This window comes from Copadichromis virginalis, linkage group LG14 (assembly GCF_057382275.1).
Source record: "Copadichromis virginalis isolate Kocher_CV1m ecotype Utaka linkage group LG14, C_Virginalis_male_GT1.1, whole genome shotgun sequence".
Lineage (NCBI taxonomy): Eukaryota > Metazoa > Chordata > Actinopteri > Cichliformes > Cichlidae > Copadichromis > Copadichromis virginalis.
Window position 1 is genome coordinate 20,460,864 of NC_140631.1, and position 26,356 is coordinate 20,487,219.

Below are 26,356 nucleotides of genomic sequence, written 5' to 3' on the forward strand. Positions count from 1 at the left end.
CACAGACCTTATTAACTTCACTATTCATTCCCAAAAAGACCTATTCAAATTTGTAGTCTAGTGTCATCTTTTCACTTTTAGTTTTAAAGACCTCAGCTGCAGCTTGGAAATTGGAGGAGCATATATGTAATTATATACTCAGTAAAATGTTAGCAGATAATACAAAAGCCAGTTTACAGGCTTCATTTTAAAGCAAAAGGTTCAGCTGCTTATGAACGCAGACGGACATAAAATCCTGCTGCTGCAGTATGCTGTTAGTCATCATTTGTCACATGATGAACATCACACACTGATTTTATACCATTAATGACTTCCTGATACTGTTTTAGGCTATTATCATATTAAATAAAAAATCTAGCGGCGATAATAAGTGGAGGTACGCTTTTCCTTAAGACTAACTCATATCTGTGTTTAGCCAATAATACATCTGAAATACCTTCAGGTTCAGGAGATGAATAGGGAGAGAAAGCAAGCTGCATCAGGTCCTTGCAGTCATGCTTTTGTCAAAGGAAGCTGCTGTGCCTGATTCTGATACCCCATTTTGGAACATTCATGTCAAAGTCACAGTCATGGTATCCCCACCTTAAAGATAATCAGCACGGTAGCAGACTAATGCCAAGGTTTTATCCTAAATATTCAGAATTATTTATCACTATGTGACAAACAACACAAAACAACAATTCCGTTTTCCACTCCAACAGGTCACGAGAAGAGTAAAAGCCCAAGAGAAGTCCCGACTTGATCTGTAGATATATTAGAGACGGAATAATTCTGGATTTTTGTTTGTTTGTTTTTGACTTCTTTAAAGTGATACATAGTGCATACTAACTGTATAAATTTTACTCCCCAAAGGAAGTAAAATGCACTGCACATATGGGATTGATTTTATTGAAGTTCATCAAATCATCATTGTCTTAGATAGAAATGAGTTACGTCGTGATCATATCCAGAAATGGATCCTTAGAGCACTGCGGTAAAAATGTATATTGCTTACATTTAATAAGAGGTTGTTATAATAATGTGGTATGTAAGAGATCCCGTTACTGCTTTTATAAAGAGCAATGTAAAGAGAAAATATTTTAATACATGGTGGGGTTAAGGTTTTATATAGATTTATGGTTGGATTGGCAACTTTCCCTCTCAGTAAGTTTTGATTTCAATAAAAGTAAAAATAGAAAAAAAAAATCCATATACTTTTATTGTGAAGGTGCCTAGGTCATGTGTCCAAAAAAGGACCAATAAAAATGGAGAATGAGTTTAGTTTGCGGAAGCCGAGGAAGTAGCGTGTCGCCTTCGAAACGAGAGGACCAAATTTTTAAATAAGCCGATCCTCTGTAAAGTTTTATAAAGACTCTGGCCGCAAAGATTAATTTAAGTGTGCTCGGCACTGTTAAGGTCAGTGTTTCACGTGTTTAAATCCTCGCACGGCTCAACACATTCAGTTTTGTCGGTTATGTCAAAATCAGCGAAATGGAGCCCAAAAGAAGACGGGTCAAAACGTCTGCCCATCTATCAGCACAAAAGCAAACTAATTCAAGCTGTCAGAGACTGCAGCTTCCTGGTGGTCACCGGTGAGACTGGCAGCGGGAAAACCACACAACTCCCACAGTACCTGCGTGAAGCAGGTAAGCTGACTTTTATTGTCAAACACACAGACATACTCTAATTCTGCACGTAAAGTCACCATATACATGCAGTGTACCTGAACTGAACCGTCTGAATAGTGCGAAGTTAGTGTGGCGACCATTAAATGAAAACGATGGCCAACTTTTGTCTGTTTGTTTTTTTTCAGGTTTTTGTAAAGATGGCAAAATTGGCATCACTCAGCCGCGCAGGGTCGCTGCCATCACTGTGGCCCAGAGGGTAGCCCAGGAGATGCAGTGCACTCTGGGAAAGGAAGTTGGCTATCAGGTCCGCTTTGATGACTGCACGTCACAGGTAAAAAAAAATCTAATAATTATAATACTACTACTACCTATAATAATAATAATAATAATAATTTATCCCCTGCAGAAAATACGTGTTTTCAGTATTTTTTTTTTTTGACACACACTTGTTTGTGCCTGAGCCAGGACACGGTGGTGAAGTACATGACAGACGGCTGTTTGCTGAGGGAGGTGCTGGCAGACCCTGCACTCTCTCAGTACAGTGTTATAATCTTGGATGAAGTCCATGAACGCAGCCTTAACACAGTGAGTCACCCTCCTCACCCAGAGTAATTAACATCATGTTGTTAGGACACTGACACATAACAAAGCTTATCAACTACCTTAAACCAAAACCTCCAGCCCTCAAACACAAACAAACAAATGAACAAAAAACTGAATTACAGCCTTTAAAAAAAACAAATTCTGTGACGTCATATCTGTGGTGGGCCAAGGTTTACATGCACCCATCATGGGTAGCTCCTGCTACAATCGTACTCAAATGTTTTGGTAGTTAGAGGAGCATGCACTGTGTAGTCTTTAAAACAACATAGAAACATTAGATTAGTTAGAACTCATCTTTCAAGATAGCAAATATACAAAATGATTTCAAAACAACATAGGAGATTGAAACACTGAATGGGGTAAACAACTGCACTAAAGTTATCCATTCAAACACTGCCACCTTTTGGTGAAAGTTTTTTTTTCTCCCCCTTTTAAGTTTGTTTCTCTGTGTGTTTTATTACAAGGACATTCTCTTGGGTTTAATAAAGAAAGTCTTCACTGACCCAGCCAAGGCCACCAAGGGCCGATCCTTCCCTCTGAAGGTGGTGGTGATGTCGGCCACTTTGGAAACGGACAAACTATCAGCTTTTCTTAGTAACTGCCCCGTCTTCGCTATTCCTGGGAGGACGTTTCCTGTAACCTGCACGTTTGGGTCGGCTGTTGGACCTAAAGATCTGGAAAGCACTGGTTATGTAAAAGAGGTACTCAGGGTCATCTGGAAATCAGGCACTGCTTTAGCCAATAATAATTATTAGTGATTAGGTAAGCTTAGATATGTTGTAGATTGATGTGTTTGGCTTGCGTTTATCAGATTTTACACCTTCTGCTCCACAGGTTGTGAAAGTGGCTCTGGACATTCACACTAGTGAAATGGCTGGGGATATTCTGGTGTTTTTGACAGGCAAATAATGATTAGTCTTCATCAAATATCAAGACTGCAACATACTCATTAAAAATAATATTGATAGTCAGCCACATTATTTCCTTTTTTTTTTTTGACAGGTCAGTCTGAGATTGAACACGCCTGTGACATGCTGTTCGAGAAAGCCGAGTGCATAGACTATCGCTATGATGTAACAGACCAATCAGTGGATGGCCTTCTCATTTTGCCCCTTTATGGATCCATGCCTACTGGTAAACACACACAGTTGTGTCAGATTGAAGCCAGTGTCAGCTTTGTGTGGTGTTACTGTGATGTCATCTTCTTTTCTTTCTTTTTTTTTTCTGTCTTAGATCAACAACGGCAGATCTTTCAGCCACCACCTCCAAGAATAAGAAAGTGTGTCGTGGCCACAAACATTGCTGCAACCTCTCTCACCATCAATGGCATAAAGTGAGTAAAGACTGTCGGTCCAGTGGTTTAACAGTCTCTCTCACACCTTTTGGCAAACACATCATCATGCTATTCTTGTCCACATTTAGGTACATTGTGGACAGTGGCTTCGTGAAGCAGCTCAACCACAATTCGAGGGTGGGCATGGATCTCTTGGAGGTTGTGCCTATTTCAAAGTGAGTTTCTGAAAAAATTAAGTCATTTTAGACCTGCGTACAGCTTTAACAGAGACTTGATGTATCTTTTTTGTAATCAGGAGTGAGGCGCAGCAGAGAGCGGGTCGAGCTGGAAGAACTTCAGCTGGGAAATGTTTCAGAATCTATACCAAGGAATTCTGGGAGAAGTGTATGCCTGAATACACAATTCCAGAGATCCAGAGGACGAGTCTGACCGCTGTGATACTCACGCTGAAGTGCCTGGGAATTCATGATGTCATCAGGTATATTTTTACCTCATTCTGTCTCAGTTTCTTATTCAGTGTAGTTTAACTAACTTTGCCTTCCTGTTGTCACCGATTTATTCATTAACAAGGTTGATTTGTTTTTAAGGTTTCCTTATCTGGACTGTCCAGAGGAAAGATTCATACTAGAAGCACTAAAGCAGCTCTACCAGTTTGATGCCATCGACAGGTGAGTACAGTGGATTTAAAAGTCTACACACCTCTATAAAAGTTAAATTTTTTGCAATGTAAAATAATGACAGCAAGATAAATCACTTCCAAACTTTAATGTTAACTATAAGATGTGCCACCCAATTAAAAAACAAACATGAATGCGTAAGTGTGTACACTCTTTTATAATAAGTGATATGACTATGGTCAAAACACACCAATCACCAATCTGCCATCAGTTAAAGTTCAGCTGTTCTTGTAGGATTTTTCTTACATTTACTTTAGTTGCATCTTACAAGCTGGTCCACAAAGAGCCTACAAAGCATCATCGTTGGAAGGACAAAACTTTAGGTCATTAAATACACCACAAGACACAGCAAAGATTATCATCAACAAGTGGAGAAAATATTGTGCAAATGTTACTTCTGTAAATATCCACTCAATGAGCACTCAAAGTGCTTTCTACCACAGGTTTTATTCATCCAGTCACACGCACTCATACAGTGATTTTATGTATTACTTAAGTGCTTTATAACACTCACATACACTTTACGGATGCACTGAGGGCAACTGAGGGTTAGGCATCTTGCCCAAGGATACTTCGACATCAGGACTGGAGGAGTCGGAGCAATCCACCAACCATCTGATTGGTAGATAACCCACTCTACTGCCTGAGCCATAGTGACATTACTGTGAAAAGGACTACAGGAGCATTAAAGGAGCTGCCTGAACTTCTGGCAAGAACTGGTTGTGCACTACATGTGACAGCAGTCCCTGTGGTTAAGGATGGCAAGATGGAATCCTTTTCTTATAGAGAAAAACATCTGATCCCAGCTAAATTTTGCATACATTGAACAAACATGAAGTCTTCCAAAAGTGTGTTGGAAAATATGTTATAGTGTGATGTGGCCAAGGCTGAACGTTTTGGTCATAATTCCAAAAGGTTTGTTTGGCAGAAAAAACAGCATTGCACATCACCAAACGAGCACCATACCCATGGTGAACCATGGTGGTGGCAAGAACATGCTTTAGAGGCTGTTTTTCTTAAGCTGAGACTGGAATTTTAGTCAAGTGGGAGGAAATTACAAACAGTTCCAAATATCAGTCATTTTTGTCATAAAGTCTTCAGGTGTCTGCTAGAAAGATGAAGAGGAATTTCCCCTTTCACCACAACAATCCAAAGTATACACCCAAATCATCAAAGTAATGGCTTCACCAGTAGAAGATTGAAGTTTTAGAATGGCCCAGCACGAGCCCAGACCTAAATTCAATGGAAAATCTTTGAAGTGACCCGAAGAGGGCTGTGCACAGGATACGCTCTTGCAATCGGACAGCTTTGGAGCGCTTTTGCAAGGAAGAGTGGGCAAGTTACCAAGTTAACAATTGCTGTGCTGACTCCTACCCAAAAAGGACTCAATTTTGTATTAAAATCAAAAATGTCAACAAAGTGTTAGTGTTCATATTTATGCAACTAGATTATTGTACTTTAAAATTGATTTTATCTAAGTTTATATTGTTTATCAGTTGAATTATATGTGTTCTAGATCAGCGGTCCCCAACCTTTTTTGCGCCACGGACCGGTTTATGCCCGACAATATTTTTCACGGACCGGCCTTCAAGGTGTCGCGGATAAATACAACAAAATAAAACTAGTACCGGTACCAAAAAAAAGATTTATTCATAACACACGTGAAAAGACCCAGGAAAACAGAGTTAACGATAAAAATGATAACAAAATAACGCTGAAAACCGATAAAACCCCTGAAAACCATACATTTCACACCTGAGCCTCAACTCTCGCGGCCCGGTACCAAACGACTCACGGACCAGTACCAGTCCGACGTCCGGGGTTTGGAGACCACTATTCTAGATCACAATAACCGTGGAAACGATTCTGAAATCATTTATCTTGGTCTTGTGATTTTTTTTACATCACAAAACCATGGCATTTTATCAAGGATGTGTAGACTTTTTAAATCCAGTGTATTGTTGTTTTTTCAGGGGCATGAAATTTACACAATGTCTTGTGTAAATTTCATGAGCTCTTATCCTCTTATCTCTTTGATGTTTGGGCTGTAGAAGAGGAAATGTGACAAAGCTTGGGGAGCTGATGGTGGAGTTCCCCCTACACCCAGGCCTCACCAGGGCCCTGCTCAAGGCTGCCTCCCTCGGCTGCCAAGACCTGTTGCTTGCTGTGGCGGCCATGCTGTCGGTGGAGAACATCTTCATCAGGCCAGGTCCGCAGTAAATTTTAATGTTGATAATTTAAAGGAAATGTCTTCTAACAGGGACAATAAGCTATACATACAATACAGTCCATTTATTTACTGATATGCTGGTTTATTTGTGTATGTATTTCACATTCTACCAAATGGGGAAGGCAGGTGACATGGTATGAAATAAAGCTTTCGGCTCACAAAGTGTTGGCTGATCTCTTGTTCCCCTCAGGCCACCCTGATAAGCAGAAAGAGGCAGATAAGAAGCACCGAGCGCTGGCTGCAAAGACTGGCAGTATGAACGACTTTGCCACACTTCTCAGTGTCTTTCAGTCCTGCAAATCCAGGTGAAGAAAATAATCGATTAGTACTACAAGATGCATTTCTATTTTCCACTTCTTCCTCTAGAACTTCACATTGCATGACTTTATCTGTGAGCCGCTGTGTGAGCCTCTTATTTGCTCTATAGTGATCGACCTTCAGCGTGGTGTAAAGAGAACTGGATCCACTGGAGGGCGCTGAAGTCAGCCTTTAGTGTGGAGACTCAGCTACGAGACATCCTCCACCGACTCCAGCAGGTAAAGCTTTTTGACATCACTGCGACGCTCTGCTAATTTGTTCATATTGCTTCTCATTGTTTGTGGATCTGCCTGCTTGCTTTCTAGAAAAAAGATTTCCCTGTAGAAACATTTGATGGCAACAAGAGTGAACTCTTTAGGCGATGCCTCTGCACAGGATACTTCACTAACGTTGCAAGAAGGTATCTGAAATGATGCTATACGGCCTCATTTGGGGATTCATTATATATAAAAGATTATAAATTCACGGTGGTTGTTGATGTATTGCTTTATCCCATCCCACATAGGTCTATTGGAAAGGTGTTTTGTACAATGGATGGCCATGGATCAATGGTTCACATTCATCCATCCTCATCTGTAAATGATTTTTAAAAATGTTTTTGCTTTAAATAATTCTCTGTATTCAAACTGCAACATAAACTTACTGAGTTTTTCTTGTGGCTTCAAGCTATTTGACCAGGAGGGAGAGCTGAACTGGGTCATCTTCCATGATGTGCTGGCGACATCACGGGTGTACATCCGGACTGTTTGTCCTATTCGATATGAGTGGGTGAAAGATTTATTACCCAAACTCCATGAAGTGGACGCCTATGAACTGAGCAGTGTGGCGAGAGAAGAAGTTACAGCCGAGGAAATGACAAAATGGGAGTCCAGGGAAGCCGCCAAAAGACAATCAGGTTGTTAAAAGTAGAATCTGAGGCAGAGCCTTCAGCTTTCAGGCCCCTCTTCTGTGAAACCAACTCCCAGTTTGGATTTGACTTCTCTCACCTCTTTTCACCATGTGTTATACACCACTCTAAATGTAATCATTCTGGTTCTGCAAGAGATTTATTCCTCTTAAAAGGGAGTTTTTTCTTTCCACTATGACCAAGTGCTTGCTTATAAGGGGTCGTGGGATTTTCTCTGTATTTGTGTAGGGTCCTTACCTTACACTATAAAGCACTTTGAGGCAACTGTTGGTGTGATTTGGTACTATATTAAATGGAAGAGGATAAAACTGACTTGTCAGAATATGTATTTATGATGTATGTATTTATTTATTGTTATATAATATTGTGGTTCTTGGTCTGTACTCACATTACTGAGAGATACCATCAAAAATAGCTCAAAGAGGGTGAATTTAAAAGGGTTAACCTGTGCGGTGCTTTTCTGTTTGTTTTTTTTAATCTTCCAGAGGTTTCTGATGAGGATGCAATGAAGAAGCTGGAGAAGCGAAACGACGAAACCACAGTGAGCGAAGCTCGTGCTCGCTACCTGCAGCGAAAGCAGCAAAGGCAGCAGAGTAAACCTCTCTGATGTTTTTAAGGAAGTGATTCATACGCTATAATACAAAGGAGCAGTTTTAGAAGACATTTAAATAATAAAATATGTAGTGGTAATAAAATCGCCTCTGTCTTCTTTAATCCCTCCACTTTACATGCTACACTGCAGCTGTGACTCTGTTTGCTTTTAAAACTCCTAGCTGACTGACTTGAGATCCATTAACATTAATTTGGCTTGTTTCACACGACTGCCTCCCTGTCACTCAGTCCAGCTCTTTCAGGCTAAGGTTACAGCAAAGCACTTGATGTACTTTCACACTGACCGTTCAGGGGCAGTGGACCCCTCTCTGGTCTCGTACGTCACTTCCTTTTAGTGTGAGTCTGCGGGGCCGCTGTACTGTCTGGCTGGGACGGAGGGCTTCAGTGCTAACCTTATTAAACTCCAAAGAGGCGTTTTCTTTTCTCCTGGATTGTTCTTTTTAATTACTTGTCATCGCATTTACCTGCCCGGCACTTCGCACCTTAGTGGAATCTGTTCCCTGGTCTGTTCACACACGTTTCAACAGAGAACTGCAGCAGCGACTTGAGCAAGCACGCCGCCGCTACCGCTGTTGTTGTCAGAGAAGAAAACAAGCTCGGCGAGCAGTCCGCTAAGCTGTGTGATCATTGACAGAGTTCAATACACACACGCTTCCAGTGATATCTGAGGGTAGCTCTGCGATAGCGTAGCTCCGAGCCTTTTCAAAGAAGCGACGGCTGGGACTTCTTCGTTGTCACTGAAGCCGAGGTAAGAACAACCAGAGTAACGAGAAATACCGCAAACGGCTAACTAACATGCTAACTAGCTGCTAGCTTGAAGGATATTTTGGCTAGCTGCCTTGTTTGGTCGTAATGCGGTCACGGTCAGTGTCCTCGCTGCTACCTGACGCGCCACTTGGCCTAGCTGCACATCGGCTATAATGTTAGCTGGGAGTGTTGTAACTACTCTACTCATAAGCTAGAGAAGCTTTGAGCCCGCTTTGGACTTGGAGGAGTAGCATTTGTTGACTTTGTTTCAGTTAGCTAGCTACACCACTGGAGGATGTGGACGTGTTAACTTTACGGTAATGTTTACGTTTGGCAGATTGTGGTCGCGCTGAGTACGGTGCTTAGTTTTAAATTTGAATTAAATTATATTTTCCGACAGAGTAGCAGCATATATGTCGGCTTGCCTCCGTTTCTTTAAGAGTTGCTGCATTTTAGGGCAAAAAACAACCTTAACGCTTGGCTGGTAGTGTTGGGAGGAGAGGTCACGTCTGTAAAAACAAAGGGGTGTAAGTTTACAAGGAAATGTCCTCCTTGTTTATTATCTCAGAGAGCAATTACCTATTATTCTGGCCAAGCTGTGATAACTAAGGATAGTCATAAAAAAAAAGAAAGTCTGAAGTCGAGGGGAGCCTTATCTGTTTCATCTTTGTAAACAAGGCAGTTCAAACAGTCTTTGTGACTGTACGCACTGTAATATTCAACCCCTTCATTTTCACCGAAACGCTGCGAAATTCCGGTAAACCTATTATCTAACATAAGCTGTTGATTCAGGACTGACCCTGGATCACCAAGGCCTCTCCACAAACATTTAACAAGAGCCGTTGTTGCTTTTTGACATTACACAGCGTTTCAGCCATTTCACTGTTAGATGAGCGGCATTGATTTCCTGATCACTTTCACTTGGCTATTGCTCGAATACGAGGATCTACTACGTTTGGCTATAACGTGACAGTAAAAAAAACAAACAAACAAAAAAAAAACACCGGGGGGTGGTAAAGATTTGTCAGAGAGATTTGCATGAGATAATGATGACGGCACCTGGAGTGGTCATGATAATGATGTGCAAATTGCAGCAGTTTTCTTTTGTTGTGGAGTTGCTTTTCAAAGTGGCAGAAGGTGGAGAGTTTACTCAGGCACATTGCTGCAATGACAGCAGTCAGATAGGCATCAAGAGCAACACTTTTTTTTTCTTTGTGCATGTGTGTCAGTTTCAGTTTGTCTTCACCGTTTTGCTTCCTTTAGGCATCGTGTCTTCTCGTATTCATTTTCGTTCCCCTGCACCTTAGTGAACATTAAAAACAATTACTTGAGGCTATGTGTTCCTATTCAAAGTGAGGAACCGAATTGTCCATTCAGGGAACGTTTTTAGTAGTTATCGACAACTAACATTACACTTTTCCGATAATCCTGTGCAGCTCTGCGTGTTTCTTATTTAAATGAATGTAGATAACCTATTTAACTTGGCTTTTTAACTGGCTTTGTTGTATTTTACCTTTCATACTCTTCTTGGTTATTCTCAATTTAACTGGCGTGCTTGGTTCTTTCCTCCAGGTATTTCTTTCTTTTTTTGTTGTTGTTATCTGAGCCACAGTGAGGCACTTGACCAATAAGAACAGCTTGCACAATTTCCACCAACCTGTCTGCAGCCCCCTCCCTACCCAGACAGTCTTCTGCCCCAGCATGAATGAAGTCAGTGTTGTGAGAGAGGGATGGCTCCACAAGAGAGGTAAGGGGACCTTTGTGTTCAATATCCATCACCTGAGTCTGCATTAAATGACATAATTTTATATTTTAAGTATTAGCTACTTCTCGTGAGCTTGTCAGGGGTTCCTTTATTGACAGAGAACAGCTGTGACAGCCTTATTGGATTCCCAGTGTAATGATGTTCGAGTACATGTATAGGAAAGTCAGACATCACTGGCCTCTCTTTAAAAAAAATTAATAAATAAATAATCTGTTTTTCAGGTGAATATATTAAAACATGGCGTCCTCGTTACTTCATCTTAAAGAGCAATGGCTCCTTCATTGGCTACAAAGAGAAGCCTGAGGTGTCCAGTGACCACAACCTCCCACCACTCAACAACTTCTCTGTCGCAGGTCAACTTTCCCTTCTGGCTGACAAACTTGAGTCAGTGCAATATCTAAACTCTGTTTTATTGTTGGTGCCTTCAGCTGAAGTGTCTGTGCTTTTGCAGAGTGCCAGCTGATGAAGACGGAGCGCCCCAAGCCCAACACGTTTGTCATTCGGTGTCTGCAGTGGACCTCCGTTATTGAGCGGACTTTCCATGTAGACAGCAATGAGGAGAGGTAAGACTTCCCACTCTCTGTGGGAAAAGTGTCGATCACAGTGGCTTTAGGCTGGTGCATCTTAAAATTCTGTTTACTTGTGAAAATGGCTTTTGTCTGTAATTTGTCTCTCCATACTACATAAATATCCTAAAAATGAACTTAAATATTGTTCAGAGATGACATAAACTCTGCTTGAGCTCAATAAACCTTGTTTTCTTTATCATCATTTGCAGAGCGCTGTTTCACTAGAACCAGACTCCAGTTATTTATTATTTATATCCAGTTATTATTTAATTGCTCTGAAGTGGATTTTGCCCTTTCTTTTGTTTCAGATACATAACAAGTTTAAATAAGTGAACTGATCATACATGTGCGGTCTTGGAGATTACAGATTTAAAACAACAGCAGAGTTTTATATAGCGTTGCCATGGTATCCAAATGTTGGCAATATGTTTTTTAATTTATATGATACAAAATCCTTTGTGTAACCAAGTTGATTTTAGTATGTAGTTTTGATCACATCTTAAAACAGCTTTAAAAGAATAAAAACGGAAAGACACAGAATGGACCAGAATTAATCCAGAGTCGATAAATGGGTCATTGTTAACCATACTCACTGAAAGCCATTTAGTTTCCAAGTATGAGCAGCCATCATAATCTAAAGAGAATTCAGGGCCAGATTAGGCCTGATTATTCACCTCTAACTAGAGCTGGGCGATATGAGATTTTTTCATATCACGATATGTTTTTTTCATTTCAGGCGATAACGATATCTATCACGATATAAGCCAAATAACTATATTTGTAAGATTTAAATGTGCCGTTGCTCACAAGTAAAATGTGAAATAATCAGCAGCTTGTTTTTAAATATTTATTTCCCATAATAAGTTCAACAGGGTAGATGTACTTAAGGAACATGAGACTTTTTCAGATAAATAAAGGCAAATATTGCAAACTACACAAAAGACAGCCGCTAAAGCGTTTAAGTTTCAAAATAGAACAAATGAAACAGACTAAATTGTCAATTCCACTTAGAAATAAAGTATTAATTCTAAAAATAAATCTTAGTTTGTTTTACAGAAGAACAGACAAAACTGACTAACTTTTGTCAATATCAAATAAACTGAGAACTAAAAGGAAATTCTCAATCTCTCCTTGTTGTATAGCTGAGCTTTTCAAACAGTTTTAACAGTTACTTTAGTCTGACAAAAGCCGAATGACGAATTAGCGCTTCCAGTCAGAGACTGAGGCTACGTCCACACGTACACGGGTATTTTTGAAAACGGAGATTTTCCGTTTTCGTTTTAAAAATAATCCCGTCCACACATAAAGGCAGAAATGAAGGAAAACGCTGCTATGAACATGCCAAAGCAGCAGGTGGCGCTAGATTCCTAACCGTGCAGAAATGTTGGCCAATCAGAAGTCTAGAAGCCTCGGTGGGAAAAAGTAAACAAAGCTGGGGCATAGAAGCAGAACCGAGTCGTATGTGTGGACGGACAGTAACTGTGTGTATATGTAAGCATTTAAACACTGCAGAGAGTAGAATTAACAGTAACAGTATTGTAGAAATTCATTTCACCGAAACAATAACGTGGCGCACAGTGTGACGCATGCACCAGTTTATTGTATTTCCAGACTTGCTTTCGGCACATTTACAGTGCACGCTACTCTGTTTTTTGTCAGACTTGAAATAGCCGAAATACCTTCACACTACGGAGCTTCTATGGCTCTTCCGTTCGACAATCTCTCCGGCATTGGAACCGTCATCTGTTTTCTCTTCGGTCACGCTCGGTAGATTTTTCTAGTCGGCACACTCATTTCCTCCATTACCCGCTGGCTGCTTCCCAAACAAACACACGTGCGGCTTGGCACTTGTGCTGTATGTAACAAGTCACGCGACGTGACGCTGCGGCTGTGATTGGTTCGGCTCTGCGCTACTGAATTTGGATCGGCTGACCTTTTTTTTTTTTTTTTTTTTTTTTTTAAGAGAACAAGAGCGGCGAGGTCTATCGCGATAGCTTAATTTCTCTATCGAGTAAAAGTTATATCGCGATACATATCGTTATCGTTCTATCGCCCAGCTCTACCTCTAACCCAAGCATTCGTCATTGGGCTTTGTTTACATCGTCTCTGCCAAGTAGCAAATCCCAGCAGCCCCTAGATGACTAGTACACGGATTATCCTCTACCTTCTAAACTTAGCATGCTAGACTACAGATTTTCCCACTGAGATTTATTTAAATTTTGACTACTTTGATGCATGTGTGTTGCTCCAATCAGGGAGGAATGGATGCGATCGATCCAGGCGGTAGCAAACAGCCTGAAGAGTCAGCAGCAGGATGAGGAGCCCATGGAGATCAAATTTGGCTCCCCGAGTGACAGCAGTGGCATGGAGGACATGGAGATTGCTGTGTCCAAATCCCACACAAAAGTGGTCAGTATTTGCACAAGCAGTGCCTGGCAGCTGAGTGTATGCTGTGTTTGTCCAGCTAAGCTCATCTTTATTGAGCAAGTTGTTCAAACTTTAAGCCTCTTTCTCAAAGCTTTTTTTTCCCCCTTGGTTTTGATGAAGCAATCTTTAAAGGAGTTCAGGGTAACATTTCATTATATATTTTATCAATTGCTAAGTCACTTCAATTGATTTTGAAGATTGTTGAAAATAACAACCAGTGAGGTTGTTATTGAGTATTAAAAACATATAACATGTATAGCTGTTAATGTGTACTGATCAAATACAAGTTTGTTGTTCTGTAAAGAAGTCTTAATTTATGGGGTAAAAGTGTTCCTATCACATCTTATCCCAGTTGAAGTGTTCTGCTTTACTTTGTGTTTGTGCGATATAATTCAAATTGTGATCTGCCTCCTTGTCACCTCCCTTACATTCTGTACACCAGAGGCCTGCACAAGTCTTTGAAGTAATTCTTTGAAATGAATATCAGTCCATCTTGTTGCTTTTGTTTCTCATGCAATATGAAAAATTAGCAATATTTTGAACTACATCATGGCATAACATGTTGCCTGTCATTAACACGAGAAATCAACATGCTAGGATACATCAGCAGTGTCCAGTAGCTGTTACTTTACATTTTAGATAGAGGTAGTTCCGATGTATTTATACATAACAACACATCCTTCAGTCCAATCAGAGTTCGAAGATGAAACATTGGTGGCATCTTTGAGAGTTGAGTTTCGTTCAAGAGCACTCGTAGACCCATTAATTTGTCTCGGCTGATCTTTGACCTTTGTTTTCTCAGACTATGAGTGACTTTGACTACCTGAAGCTTCTGGGCAAAGGGACATTTGGTAAAGTGATCCTGGTGAAGGAGAAGGCCACAGGGATGTACTATGCCATGAAAATCCTGCGCAAAGAAGTTATCATTGCTAAAGTGAGTCCTGTCACATCAATATGTGTAGTAGCAGAATTCTGAGCAGTTAGTTAGGTGTTGTTTACACTCCAAGTACTGAATGTGTGTTTATATTTAGGATGAGGTGGCACACACAGTTACAGAAAGCCGAGTTCTCCAAAACACACGGCATCCTTTTCTAACGGTGGGTAACGGTGCATCTATTGTTGTTTCAGTTTCTGCTTTCCTACAATGACTGGACTTTCATCAGTATAAAACAGTCAGTAATTCATCTTCCCTCTTTTACAGACACTAAAATATGCATTTCAAACACACGACCGGCTATGCTTTGTGATGGAGTATGCAAATGGAGGAGAAGTAAGTCTTCCTCTTCCTCTTTCTCTTACTTTTGTGTCATTTCTTTGCGTGACCTTTTGGAAAATGGCTAGTTGCAGAAGGGCAAAAACATAGAGGACACTGCAGTATTGGGTCACATTAATGAATAAAAAAGAATAGGTTTGATTTGAGAAATGTATTCTAATGTGCTTTTTTCTTTTCAGGAAATCCAATGTCTTGAGAGGATTTACGAATATTTTTTTGAGCTCTTTCCTGTTTTTAATTCTCTTGCAGCTCTTCTTTCACTTATCCCGGGACAGAGTATTCACAGAAGACAGGGCTCGATTCTACGGTGCAGAAATAGTGTCAGCACTGGAGTATCTTCATTCACGCAATGTAGTTTACAGGGACCTGAAGGTAGGAGGATTTCTGGCTTTGACTGTATAACAGTAATGTATACATATATTAAGGAGGGATGGGAGGGATATATAGGGATTAGCTAGTAAGGGAGTAATGACTTGATAGCATCATTACTCCATGCAGCATCTCTGATGCAACACATCAAAGCATCCAAGTTTTGCAGTCACACTGCAACAGGACAACAAATAAGCACTTTTAATATGTACAATAAGTATGCGATTTTAAATTATTTTCCCAGCATGGCTGTGGGCTGATTTGACTCTAATTTGAATTTCTCCCCGCACAGCTGGAGAACCTCATGTTAGACAAGGACGGCCACATAAAGATAACAGACTTCGGCTTGTGTAAAGAAGGGATCACAGACGGCGCCACCATGAAAACCTTCTGTGGAACCCCGGAGTACTTGGCACCAGAGGTAATTCAGTGGTTGCTTTTATTGTCATGAGGGTGGTTTGTGGACAGTATGATGTAAAAAGGCACCAGTGACACAGAGCTGGATGAGACAAGTGGGATAGATGATAAACAATATTACCTTGATAAAAGGACCAGTCACAGTATTCAAAGTGGCCATTTTATCAGAGGATGTCTGTTGCCACCTTGTTCCCAATTTTCTTTTGTGATGGAAAAAATGTTTACTGATATTCCTGCACCGCTATTTTCATTGTTTGGTTTCTTTCTCAACACTTTTCATTTCTACCCTGTCAGGTGCTGGAGGACAACGATTATGGTCGAGCAGTGGACTGGTGGGGATTGGGTGTAGTGATGTATGAGATGATGTGTGGCCGATTGCCTTTTTACAACCAGGACCATGAGCGCCTCTTTGAGCTTATCCTAATGGAGGAGATCCGCTTCCCCAAGAACCTGGCTCCTGAGGCCAAGGCCCTGCTGGCAGGCCTGCTTAAAAAAGATCCCAAACAGAGGCAAGTTGTCCCATCACAATAAGCACTACTTTATGAATATTATGAAGAATAATTAGAGAGAGAATTAAATGGCTAAGTTGAACCTTAAAGATTTTTACAGCCACTTAACCAAAAATAAACCGCCTAAAATATGTTTTTGATTAAAGCTTAAAATCCTTGAATACATGAATATTTATTCATTGTTTTGAACTTTATCTGCAGCATAATGGATACATGGCAGCAGTTCAGCTGCACTTGTTGCACTCTGTTAGTTTTCTGAATCTTCCACTGTGCTCAGGGGCACCATGTATTCAGCTATAAAAGGAGTAACCATGTTATTTAAGCCCATGTTCTTTCTTGATTTGTTTTGGCTCAGGATAATGGCCATAAACAGGAATGTAATTAGTTGTTGTTTTGACCAAGCACTGCGTTTCTGGTAATAGTTGGAGAACTGCTAATATTAGCACATTAAGGACTGCCCTGCAGGCTTACTAACACATTGCATATGGTAAGGAAATGAAAAATAAATTTGTCTACAAATTGGTAAATATAAGTCAGTGGAGACCAACACAACAAGTGCTTGTTGTGCCCATCTAATGACTGTGTTTTGTACATTTATTTGTAGCTGGTGAGTGTGTGGGTGGTGGTGACGATGATGGTGTTTTTGTTGTGTTTACAGGCTCGGAGGTGGTCCAGACGATGCCAAAGAAGTGATGAGCCACAAGTTCTTCACCTCCATTAACTGGCAGGATGTCATTGACAAAAAGGTGAGATGAAAACAAACGATGGGGGAAACTGGATGACCGGCATGCGAACTGACTGATTTCCTTCCTCTCCTCAGCTTATTCCACCCTTCAAGCCACACGTAACATCCGAGACGGACACGCGCTACTTTGACGACGAGTTCACAGCACAATCTATTACAATAACTCCTCCAGACAAGTGTAAGTGCACTTAAGTGGCTGCTTTTCTTTGTGCTTGGATTTATTTTTCTAAGCAGCTCTAAGTTGTTGTTGTTTTTTTAACGTCTAGTTTCATCTTTGTATCATCTTCTTCTCTCCCCTCCAGATGACAGTTTAGACGTAGAGGATTCAGATCAGCGTACTCACTTCCCTCAGTTCTCCTACTCTGCCAGCATACGGGAATGATCCCTCAGACTTTTGAATGAGCAGGCAGGCTGACACACGATCACAATCCCACATACACACTTGCACTGCTGAGGAAATTTGAACGACACCAACAATTTAAAACAAAAAAAAACAACAAAAAAAATAAAGGAAAAAGAAAGTGGCACAAGACACATTTTCATTCTGTTTTTAACGCACACATACTGGCAAATCAGACAAGACACAGATCATAGTAGTAGGGAATGAACACACACAGACCCTGAATGACTGACCTCAGCAGGTTGGTGTGGATAGACTGGCAGCTTTGTCTCTGTAAGTCCTCTCAGGGCTTGCGTTAGGCTTCCCTGCGGGACCTCTGCTGCAACACATCAGAGCCTTGACACTTTGAAAACCAGGTTATGCCAGCAAGTAACACCTCTTTACCAGCTGTTCCATGCTTCACACACACAAATAAACACACACCAAAATCTACCAACTCATGCACAGACTGCATAAATGTACTTGATAGAGTTTTACAAAACCAGTATAATCAAGATTGGGAAAATCACAGCAATTTGATGATGGGGGAGACAAAGTTTGATTTCATCACTTGTTACGGTTTTAAATGTAAAGCCATATTTCTGCATTTTTTTTTTTACATTTTTTTTTAACAAGTGCTCTTTCTGGAACTTGCTGTTACAAATCAAGAGTGGGATTTTTCCCTACAGTTGGGTTAAAGGGGGGCAATAAGGAAGAGGAGAAGGGTAAGGAGGGGTTGCCATTACTGTTTGCACTGCTTGTGTGTGTGTGTGTGTGTGTGTGCGTGTGTGTATGCAAATGGTCGAGCAGATGTGTATGTGCATATAGGGTGCAAGAGAATGTATGAACAACCATTTTGAGTCTCAGCCATCCATTCGTGTCTGTTTTTATGCACGATGTTTTGGGTTTTTTTTTTAACTCTGAACTTTTGCTGGAATATGGACAAGAGAGGACGCCACCGAGCACACTAAACACGCTGGGTGTTTTGTTTTTGTTTGTTTTTTCTTAAGGGAACAGGCATGTCATTTATGATTGGCTGGCTTATTGCTAAATTGAATCAGTCTGGATTATAAACTGGGATCGTGTGTATGGCTCACATTTGCTTTAAAATACTGCATTAAATTTATCTTGATGCAGCAGACAAGCTCCTAGCATCCAAAGTGTGCGACTAACTTGTAGCCAGTTGAAAGTCTAAGCAAGTTTTCCTTCAGGCTAGCCGAACTTCCATGTTGAAGCAGTAGGAATAGAAAGAAATCCCCCCCCCCCCCCCCCCCCCCCCCAACCTGTCTACAGAGACCAATCTAGAGGAGAACAGACATCTACTGCTCTCACTGGAGAATTTGGCACCAGTCGTTTATTTTCAATCTGTATTACCAATTTTTTTTTTTTTGTGTGTGTGCTGTTTTGTTTTTTTTTTAATTTAGCCCGTGGGTGTCTCCCCTGTATTTAGAGAATGAGCGTTCAATCATTGGTAAGAGGCCAAAATTTGACTGAGTTGTTAAACACTTCACATGATTCCACCTTTGATGTTTAGTCTTTGTGTTTTTAGGGTTTGTTTTTTTTTTTTTTTTTGGTTTTTTTTCTTAAATTCTGTGTTGAAGCACTTAAATCTGTGTAGCTGTACATCTGGAGCAACAGTCTGCAGGTTTACAATCAGACTAAAAGCTGCGTGAGCTGTTTGACCGACCTTCAGCCTGCGAAAGAGGAGGAACTGATGGAAACGCGAGCGCTGATGTTGAAATAATAAAAGCCCTGAACATGATATTGAAAGAGTACTCAAATTGATGAACGTGTATTCCATAATGCTGGAAGAGGATGCTGGTTGCTCTTTGAACTTAACTAAAGGAACATCAAAACTTTTTTTTTTTTTTTTTTTGTATGTCATCATTTTTTGTTTGGTTTTTTTTCCATTCTCTCCCCCCCCCCCCCCCCCATCTATTTCTCAAACCTTTGAAGACACATTGTCTTGTTTGAGTATACGTTATATAAGATATATATTAAACTTTTTTTTAAACCACTTTCTTTTAAGTTCTTCATTTCAAGGGGATTCCACGTGAGGATTGCTTATGTAGCAATTTGACTTGCATTGTCACATCAGACACATCAAAAATGAATTTAATGGTTTTATTAATAATAATAATAATAATAATAATAATAATAAGCTGATATTGGAATAGGAGGGAAAAATGGAAGTTTGTCACTTTTTACTTAAAGAGACATTTGCCCCAAAATGGGTTAATTGTGAGCAAGCCAAGAGCAGCACTTGACTGAACTTACTGTGTATATAAATATTTTCTGCAACAAATCAGCATTCTCTGGGACATCCCTCGTGTCATGTCACATCTTTATTTCTTCAATTTTAAGTTTGTGTGAATGTTGTGGTGTGACAGAGTGTGCCTGTGAGTGAAAGTGGTGAAATAGACACGAGAATCTAAAGGCCCCTGCTCCTCAAATGATGATGATTATGTGGTGATCAAATGGCTTTGATTTACAGTTCACAACTCCAGCACCTCTTCTCACTGGCTCAGGCACAGCCATCATACTCTAGCCTAGCGTCCTGCGTTTTGGAAACAGCAGGATCAGATATCAGAACCATTGCACTGATGGACTCCACTGTGGACTTGCCTTCATTGCTATCACGGCCATAAGGGGGTGCTGCTGGACTTCTTTTGATATTGGTTGTGAAGCCATACACTGAACCTCGCTGCTGGCCACGCTTTAAGCAATGCTTCAATGCTAAACATGCAAGTTAATACCCCTGACCTCTCCTGTAGGCGTACACGGGCACAACAAGTGCCTCTTTATTATTTTGTAAATACCAAAAAACAAAAAAAAAAAGAAGCAGCTAGATGGGGAATGCAGCATTAGTAGAAGGGGAGGCCTGCAGCTTCGTAGTGTTTGATTTGCAGCTTTACTATGGTTATCTTGCTTCTTTGTATATTTGAATGTGATCAGCAGTCAGGAATGTCACACCTGATGCCGGTATAAAAGATTTTTTTCCTCCCCTTTTTTTTTAATATAGATTTTTTTTTTGCTTGTTGCTGTTAGTTAAGGCTCAGAGGGCAATGAAAAAAAGCAATCTCTAAGGGGAGGACTTTGTCCTGGAAGGCATTTCCAGCCCCCTTTTGCAAGACTTTACAATGTAACGGGTGATACCTGCTACAGTATGGTAGCTTATAACATTTGCAACTATAATGTGCCAGTAAACATTTTTACTGAAGAAATCTGTGTGTGTTTTTCTTTCATGAACTTGGTCAGTGTAAGCTACATATACATGCACTCCTTTTCCTGGATAAGGTTGTCAACTAAAGGGACTGTACGTTTAGATTAATGTTACACAATGAGTGTTAGAATTTAAATATAGATGCATATTAGGCCAGAAATAAATTCAACCCAGACCTAGTTGAAGCCATGAGATGCTTTGAAATACCATTTGTGCAATTATTTGAGAAAGGACATTTCCTACAAGCCAATTCTAGCAACTCAATTATTACATCATTTTGTAATTCGACGATTGCACTATGATAGCTTTGTTTGTATTATAAAACTAGTGAAGGAACATGGCCTCGCGTTGACCTTCGTGGGGTTGCATAAAATGCCCCAATTATGAGAGTATAATATAACCGTTAGCATTGTTCGATCTCACTAAAACGTAAGTCGCGGTGGACAAAACATTTCATTTAAGACTTAAAGTTCATCTTTTTCCTTGAACTACGCAGATGAATTTTATGAGCTTTTAAGGACCCATGAATGTCTCACGGTTTGACGTTTTCGCTACAATATGCATTTTTGCGCAATCTCCATTTGTTTATTTAGCCATCTATCTGGCTATCCACCGGAAGTTCTAACCTGTCCATCACACCATTGACCCCGCCCCAATCAGTGGGCTCACCTGTCTTTATTAATGGCTGTTCTGGCTGCACGACTCTGCTCCAGGCCTCCGTCGACACCCGTGGATAAGTAGCTGCAGCGGCCGTGCATGAGACCTCTGTCTTCGGCTGTGACCATGGCCAGGACTGGGTTCTGCGACACCAAGCCTCTGCTGGACTTACACAAGAAGGTTTGCTCGGTGTGCTCCAGAGACCCAGTCTTAAACATATGTGATATACTTCTAAAATCAACTGTTAGAATGAAGCATGGAAATTTCTTCAGTTTCCATGCTTCATTTCTTTTCTGCCTTAAACCTTGGTGTGCTTGCTCAAATGCGGTGAGAATTTGGGCAAGCTGGTGGAGAAGTGAATGAGGAAAAGTAACCTTTACCTCATTAATCACATTCCTTTGTTATTGCACCCCGTTATCATCTCACAGCAACATAATTAGATGAGTCTGAAACTTTTTTTTTTACTGCACTGCAGTCACCTTTCTCAAAGTCTACAAGTTTCTGTTATTAGACTGATTGTGTTCACCTGCCATGAGTCCATGTGGCTGTAACAGGACCTTGATGTGAGGCACGCTTTTTGAACAAATCATTGCAGAGATATACAGTCAGCAGATTGTCTCACAAACTGTACTGGGGGGAGAAATGCATAGCCATTCAATTTTAATGTCAGAATCAGAAAGTGTCAGTCAGTTACCATCTGTGATCCCTCCAGGCGGATGAAAGGCGAGCCCCACTAAGAACCTGGGCTAATGCCTCTGGGCCTATAGATCGCTGGCTGCCTGTAGAAGCAGACGAGTCCAGGATGAACTTGCTTAAAATGGAACCAGAACGCAGATGGGTATGCTTTTTGTCTCCCAACACTAACATGACTTCATGTACTTAAAGTGACTTAATGTATTCTTTTGCCAGCTAAGTGTAGAATAGTTGCAGGAATTCTGTGTGGATGTAAAGTTCTTCTCCTTTGGAGAAAAAAGTCTGGGTTAGAATTGGTGCTTTTATTTTTTCCTTGCCATGATCATAAGAGTTGCAAATTGAGCATCATTTTGCAATGATCAAATGTGTTCTCTGCAGGAAAGGAGGCTGTCCTTGCAAACCAGTGATGGCATCATCATGGGGTTTCATGAGGACAGTAGGGCATGGTCACCTGGTAAATTAATTGGTATGTTTTGTTTTGAAAGATCAGAGCCATAAAACCACGTGGTGCCAACATATAGGATGAATGGTTAATAAAATTGAATTGTCAGTGCTCATAAGAGGGAATATCGTTTTAAATCTGCTCAACGTTTATAAACTTGTGCTTCTCTTGCTGTCCTGTATAGCAGAAGGGTGTGTAGAAGATCCTGTGCTGCTTTATCCTTGTGGCCTGCAGGGTCTTCCTAGCCTACAAGTGCTGGTTCCTAGTTTGTTGCGCCATGAAATAGAGAAGGCATTAGAGAAATTAGATGTCATATGGGACCGGACATATGCCTGGGAGATGTTTCTAGACATGATGGTGAGACACAATTAAACCCCTTCATGTCTTATCTGAGTTAACCTTGTCTTTCAAGTGGGCTGTGTGCACAGGTCACTTGTAATGTGACTTCACACACTTATTATTGCACTCTCATCCTTTATTTTTTTTAATGTGCCTTCTGTCTTCTATTTTCATCCTTTAGCGAACCCAAACACAGAACTCTCTTCCCAGTGCTGACCTCCCCAGGTATTTTACTAATGCCACTCGAGGTATTCTGGTGGATTGGCTCATTCAGGTTCATGTAAGTCCCATTTAAAGTAGATTAATTTTTAGCTAATCAAAGACTGTATCCCTTTGTTGGGTTGTTTGTAAAAAGTAAAACGGGTACTGGGCACACAGGACACGCATGAAAACACACCATCAAAGTAAGTGGATAATGTTGGGTTAATCTATCTAAAAAAAACTATGAGCATACATATTGTAAGTTTGTAAATATGTAAATGGTGTTATCTATATACAGTTCAGGTTATTGCACATAGAATTTGGTATTGCACAGTGGTGGTTTATAGAGGGAAATGGGGAAAGTTGGGGGGCGGGGGTGGGACTGTGTTATCGGTGCGTGTAGAAGTTGAAGAAAACTGTTTGGGTTTTTTTGGGGGGGGGGTTTGAGTCTGTGGGCCTTTGTGCTGATGCATCTTTAGCATTTTCCCCAAGGGAAGCAGGCTTCATACAGCTTGCTCGTATTAGCTGATAAGCCTGCACTTCATGTTCAACTCCAAAAAAGCCAAGATGGAAATATGTGAAAAGCTAAACAGCAATGCTTTTAAAATGGTAGTGTACAAATTAATGGATGGCATCACTGTGGTTATGTATGTACATCTTCCATATAGAGCATAGGTGTCAAACTCTGGCCCGCAGCCTAATTACATTTGGCCCGCGAAGCCATACCAAATTATTATTATTAGAGCTGGCCTACTGGTATTATACAGCTAATATATATATTGTTTAGTATTAAGCTTTGCTTGTTCCATATTCAGTTTTTCAGCAAAACGTGTTTGAGTCCATAAGAAAAGATTCATTCTTATATCTGGAGGAATAAATATATTTCAATAAATATTAACGTTAGCCTGCGACTTTGTTCCAGTTTTGAATTTTGGCCCACTGTGTATTTGAGTTTGACACCCCTGATATAGAGTATGAAGGTCCTGTTTTGTTTTTTCCCAGGAAATTATGCACTTTCAAGATGAGACCCTTTATCTGGCTATACACCTCCTCAACCGCTCACTGCGACTAATCAAGGTGACCACAGCCAATCTGCAGCTCCTTGGCATGGTTTGTCTCTTCATTGCTGCCAAGAAAGAAGAGTGTCTTCTCCCTGAGGTATGCTGCCTCAGCACTCCATGTCTGAACAGATACAGCATCCTTGGATCTCTAAATAAGCCGTGAGCATGTTCAATACAGTGTAATTTGGCATGCCTTCATAAATATATTTTATGTCCTCTTGTTTTTTTGTGATTAATTGGTCAGCCTATTCATCTGGCCTGAAGCTCACATGGAATTTTTTTTTTTTTTTTTTTTTTTGTTAAGAGAAAGGTGAAAACAAACTACCTAAAGATGATACCCTACCCAAAAACATAGATGGCCTGAAAGCAGCTATCAAAGCAGCTTGGCTTCAGTAACATTTCAGGAGTGTCACAAGCTGATCACCCACATGCCATCCAGCACTGATGCATTAGTTTGTGCTAAATAATCCTTATCGAAGTGCTGAGTGTATAAACATACTCTTCAGAAGCTCAACTTTTTAATTCTTTTTTTGGTATTCATCTTAAGAAATATTATTTTGAGATACTGGAATTCTGAATTTCTGGAATTTCACGAGCTATATGCTATAACAATAAAAATGAAGTGTATGAAATATTTCACATTTTGTAATGAATATATGAAAGTTTTACCTTTTCAGTTAATACAAAAAACCCATTCACCTTATGATCTTTTGAGATTCACTACTATTTTTAATCTTGCAAGTTAAGACGACAAACTTCTTTTCTAAAGCTGTTCTATCTTGTGGTGATTGCTCCAGGTGTCTGGACTCTGCTCCCTGATGGATCACACCTATACTAAGCATCAGTTTCTGCGAATGGAACGCAAAGTCCTCTCCGGCCTCAAGTTTGAGCTATCCTATTCTCAACCTCTTCATTTCCTGCTTATTTTTGCCTCCGTTGCTCACTGCAGTGCCATGGTAGATGGACAACATTTTTGTCAAGATGTTTTGTACATATTGATCAGAAAGATCCAGTGTCACCCCATCCTGTTATTTGTGGCACTAGGTGGTGTGGATGGCTCGTTATCTGCTGGAGCTGTCGCTCCTGGAGGGCCAGTGTGTGGTGTTTCTGCCCGCTCAGCTCGCTGGAGCCGCACTCTGTTTGGCCCGCCAAGTTGTGCAGGAGCCTACAACACCAGAGGGAGAGGCTGCCTGGTGTTTAGTCTCCAGCATTCATGTTGGCAGGTCAGCAACACATTTATTCATCACAAATTAATTAGTTACCACATTTACATCTATACAAAGCTTTGTTACTTTCGTAGTGGTTAGTTTAATGTCTGTGCTGCTTTTTTTTTTTTTTTTTTTTTTTTTTTTTTTTTTCTTTCTTTCTTTCTTTCTTTCTTTCTTTTCAGTGAAGCTACTCTTATGAAGATCATGCATATTCTAGCCAGTGCTGCTGCCAAGGCTCAGACCTGTGCTACTTTTCTTAAATTTTCATCTCCAGAAACCATGCATGTCAGTAGACACCCAGGACTGAAAAATGCCTCCAGTCTACTGGGTGTATGCAGTTGACATACCTGATTTGAAACAACTTGATTACATTGTTGAGCTTCAAAGGTGCTAAACTTGTACAAACTAGTTTAAACTAGTTATACTACACTAGTATAACTCAAGAATGTCATTCCTTTGACAAAAAACTTCCAACCAAAGCAGTATCATCTTGACTATGGATCATGAAGTGTTGACATGTAATTGGGTAAAGAAACAAGTAAGATTTGTTGCCAGACATATGTACTGACCAACTTTGCAGCACACCTGTTTTATGAACTTATCTTGTAGCTGATTTAAGAAATATATATTTAAACTGTATTGATGTGTCCTTGTCTTGCCATTTTGTGGAGAGGATGTCTGAATGCCAAGTTATTTGAGAAAGTTTTAATGTAAAAAAAATAAAGTGTCTGTTGCTGAGTATTGACATCCGGCTTATTCATTTTTGTATAAATGTGGAATACATTTAAGTCCAGTGGCACCTGGAAAGTGTTTCTTTTCAATGGCACAGGAATGTTTAATAAAAAAAGTATAAAAGTCTGAAGCCACCTCTAATTTCTTTATATTTTGCTAGAAAAAGTGGAAATGGGTGCAGAGACGTATTGTGCCAATGTACAGGAAACTGGAACTTGTCTGTCAATATTTGCTTTGACCACATTTATTCTTAAACACAACTTGAACACTCTTAATTTCTTTGAGTCTTCAGGAATGGTTTATTGACGGATATGCAGCGATCTTTGGATATTGCTTGTCTTTTTGTTCTGTT

The 26,356-nt window shown here is 40.3% G+C and overlaps 3 protein-coding genes across 6 annotated transcripts; all 3 read left to right on the forward strand.

Annotated features, from left to right (window-relative positions):
* The first annotated feature begins 1,261 nt into the window (after nucleotides 1-1,261).
* On the forward strand, nucleotides 1,262-8,331 carry dhx40 (DEAH (Asp-Glu-Ala-His) box polypeptide 40). Its single transcript, XM_085429829.1, has 17 exons — nucleotides 1,262-1,625; nucleotides 1,793-1,938; nucleotides 2,073-2,192; nucleotides 2,675-2,911; nucleotides 3,045-3,111; nucleotides 3,213-3,344; nucleotides 3,444-3,543; nucleotides 3,633-3,719; nucleotides 3,800-3,982; nucleotides 4,092-4,172; nucleotides 6,233-6,390; nucleotides 6,602-6,716; nucleotides 6,839-6,947; nucleotides 7,035-7,129; nucleotides 7,235-7,304; nucleotides 7,396-7,624; nucleotides 8,122-8,331. The coding sequence occupies exons 1-17, from the start codon at nucleotides 1,454-1,456 to the stop codon at nucleotides 8,241-8,243; spliced, it is 2,223 nt and encodes a 740-aa protein (XP_085285955.1). The 5' UTR covers nucleotides 1,262-1,453; the 3' UTR covers nucleotides 8,244-8,331.
* A 231-nt stretch (nucleotides 8,332-8,562) lies between these two features.
* Nucleotides 8,563-17,590, forward strand: akt2 (AKT serine/threonine kinase 2). 3 transcript variants are annotated; one of them, XM_085429831.1, is made up of 14 exons: nucleotides 8,563-8,996; nucleotides 10,568-10,742; nucleotides 10,982-11,113; nucleotides 11,212-11,323; nucleotides 13,585-13,738; nucleotides 14,559-14,690; nucleotides 14,788-14,853; nucleotides 14,958-15,026; nucleotides 15,279-15,401; nucleotides 15,691-15,819; nucleotides 16,110-16,324; nucleotides 16,983-17,070; nucleotides 17,145-17,247; nucleotides 17,372-17,590. In XM_085429831.1, the coding sequence occupies exons 2-14, from the start codon at nucleotides 10,697-10,699 to the stop codon at nucleotides 17,449-17,451; spliced, it is 1,449 nt and encodes a 482-aa protein (XP_085285957.1). In that variant the 5' UTR covers nucleotides 8,563-8,996; nucleotides 10,568-10,696; the 3' UTR covers nucleotides 17,452-17,590. The 3 variants fall into 3 exon arrangements, with proteins under 3 accessions (XP_085285957.1, XP_085285959.1, XP_085285958.1); XM_085429833.1 differs by having other exon boundaries at nucleotides 10,663-10,742; XM_085429832.1 differs by lacking the exon at nucleotides 8,563-8,996 and adding an exon at nucleotides 9,089-9,312.
* Nucleotides 17,591-17,657: 67 nt separating this feature from the next.
* ccnp (cyclin P) lies at nucleotides 17,658-26,011 on the forward strand. 2 transcript variants are annotated; one of them, XM_085429835.1, is made up of 9 exons: nucleotides 17,658-21,508; nucleotides 22,041-22,166; nucleotides 22,400-22,487; nucleotides 22,651-22,820; nucleotides 22,984-23,082; nucleotides 24,006-24,161; nucleotides 24,862-25,020; nucleotides 25,109-25,287; nucleotides 25,455-26,011. In XM_085429835.1, the coding sequence occupies exons 1-9, from the start codon at nucleotides 21,428-21,430 to the stop codon at nucleotides 25,612-25,614; spliced, it is 1,218 nt and encodes a 405-aa protein (XP_085285961.1). In that variant the 5' UTR covers nucleotides 17,658-21,427; the 3' UTR covers nucleotides 25,615-26,011. The 2 variants fall into 2 exon arrangements, with proteins under 2 accessions (XP_085285961.1, XP_085285960.1); XM_085429834.1 differs by lacking the exon at nucleotides 25,455-26,011 and having other exon boundaries at nucleotides 24,862-25,440.
* Nucleotides 26,012-26,356: the final 345 nt, after the last annotated feature.

Bases quoted from the DNA above. Each gene is read 5' to 3' on its own strand.
- akt2 (XM_085429831.1), top strand. From the start codon at position 10,697: ATGAATGAAGTCAGTGTTGTGAGAGAGGGATGGCTCCACAAGAGAG. The intron at 15,402-15,690 runs GTAGGAGGATTT...CTCCCCGCACAG, and splicing joins TAGTTTACAGGGACCTGAAG to CTGGAGAACCTCATGTTAGA. The intron at 17,248-17,371 runs GTAAGTGCACTT...TCTCCCCTCCAG, and splicing joins AATAACTCCTCCAGACAAGT to ATGACAGTTTAGACGTAGAG.
- ccnp (XM_085429834.1), top strand. From the start codon at position 21,428: ATGAGACCTCTGTCTTCGGCTGTGACCATGGCCAGGACTGGGTTCTGC. The intron at 21,509-22,040 runs GTTTGCTCGGTG...TGATCCCTCCAG, and splicing joins TGCTGGACTTACACAAGAAG to GCGGATGAAAGGCGAGCCCC. The intron at 22,821-22,983 runs GTGAGACACAAT...TTCATCCTTTAG, and splicing joins AGATGTTTCTAGACATGATG to CGAACCCAAACACAGAACTC.
- dhx40 (XM_085429829.1), top strand. From the start codon at position 1,454: ATGTCAAAATCAGCGAAATGGAGCCCAAAAGAAGACGGGTCAAAACGT. The intron at 3,112-3,212 runs GCAAATAATGAT...TTTTTTTGACAG, and splicing joins TATTCTGGTGTTTTTGACAG to GTCAGTCTGAGATTGAACAC. The intron at 7,130-7,234 runs GTATCTGAAATG...CATCCCACATAG, and splicing joins TTCACTAACGTTGCAAGAAG to GTCTATTGGAAAGGTGTTTT.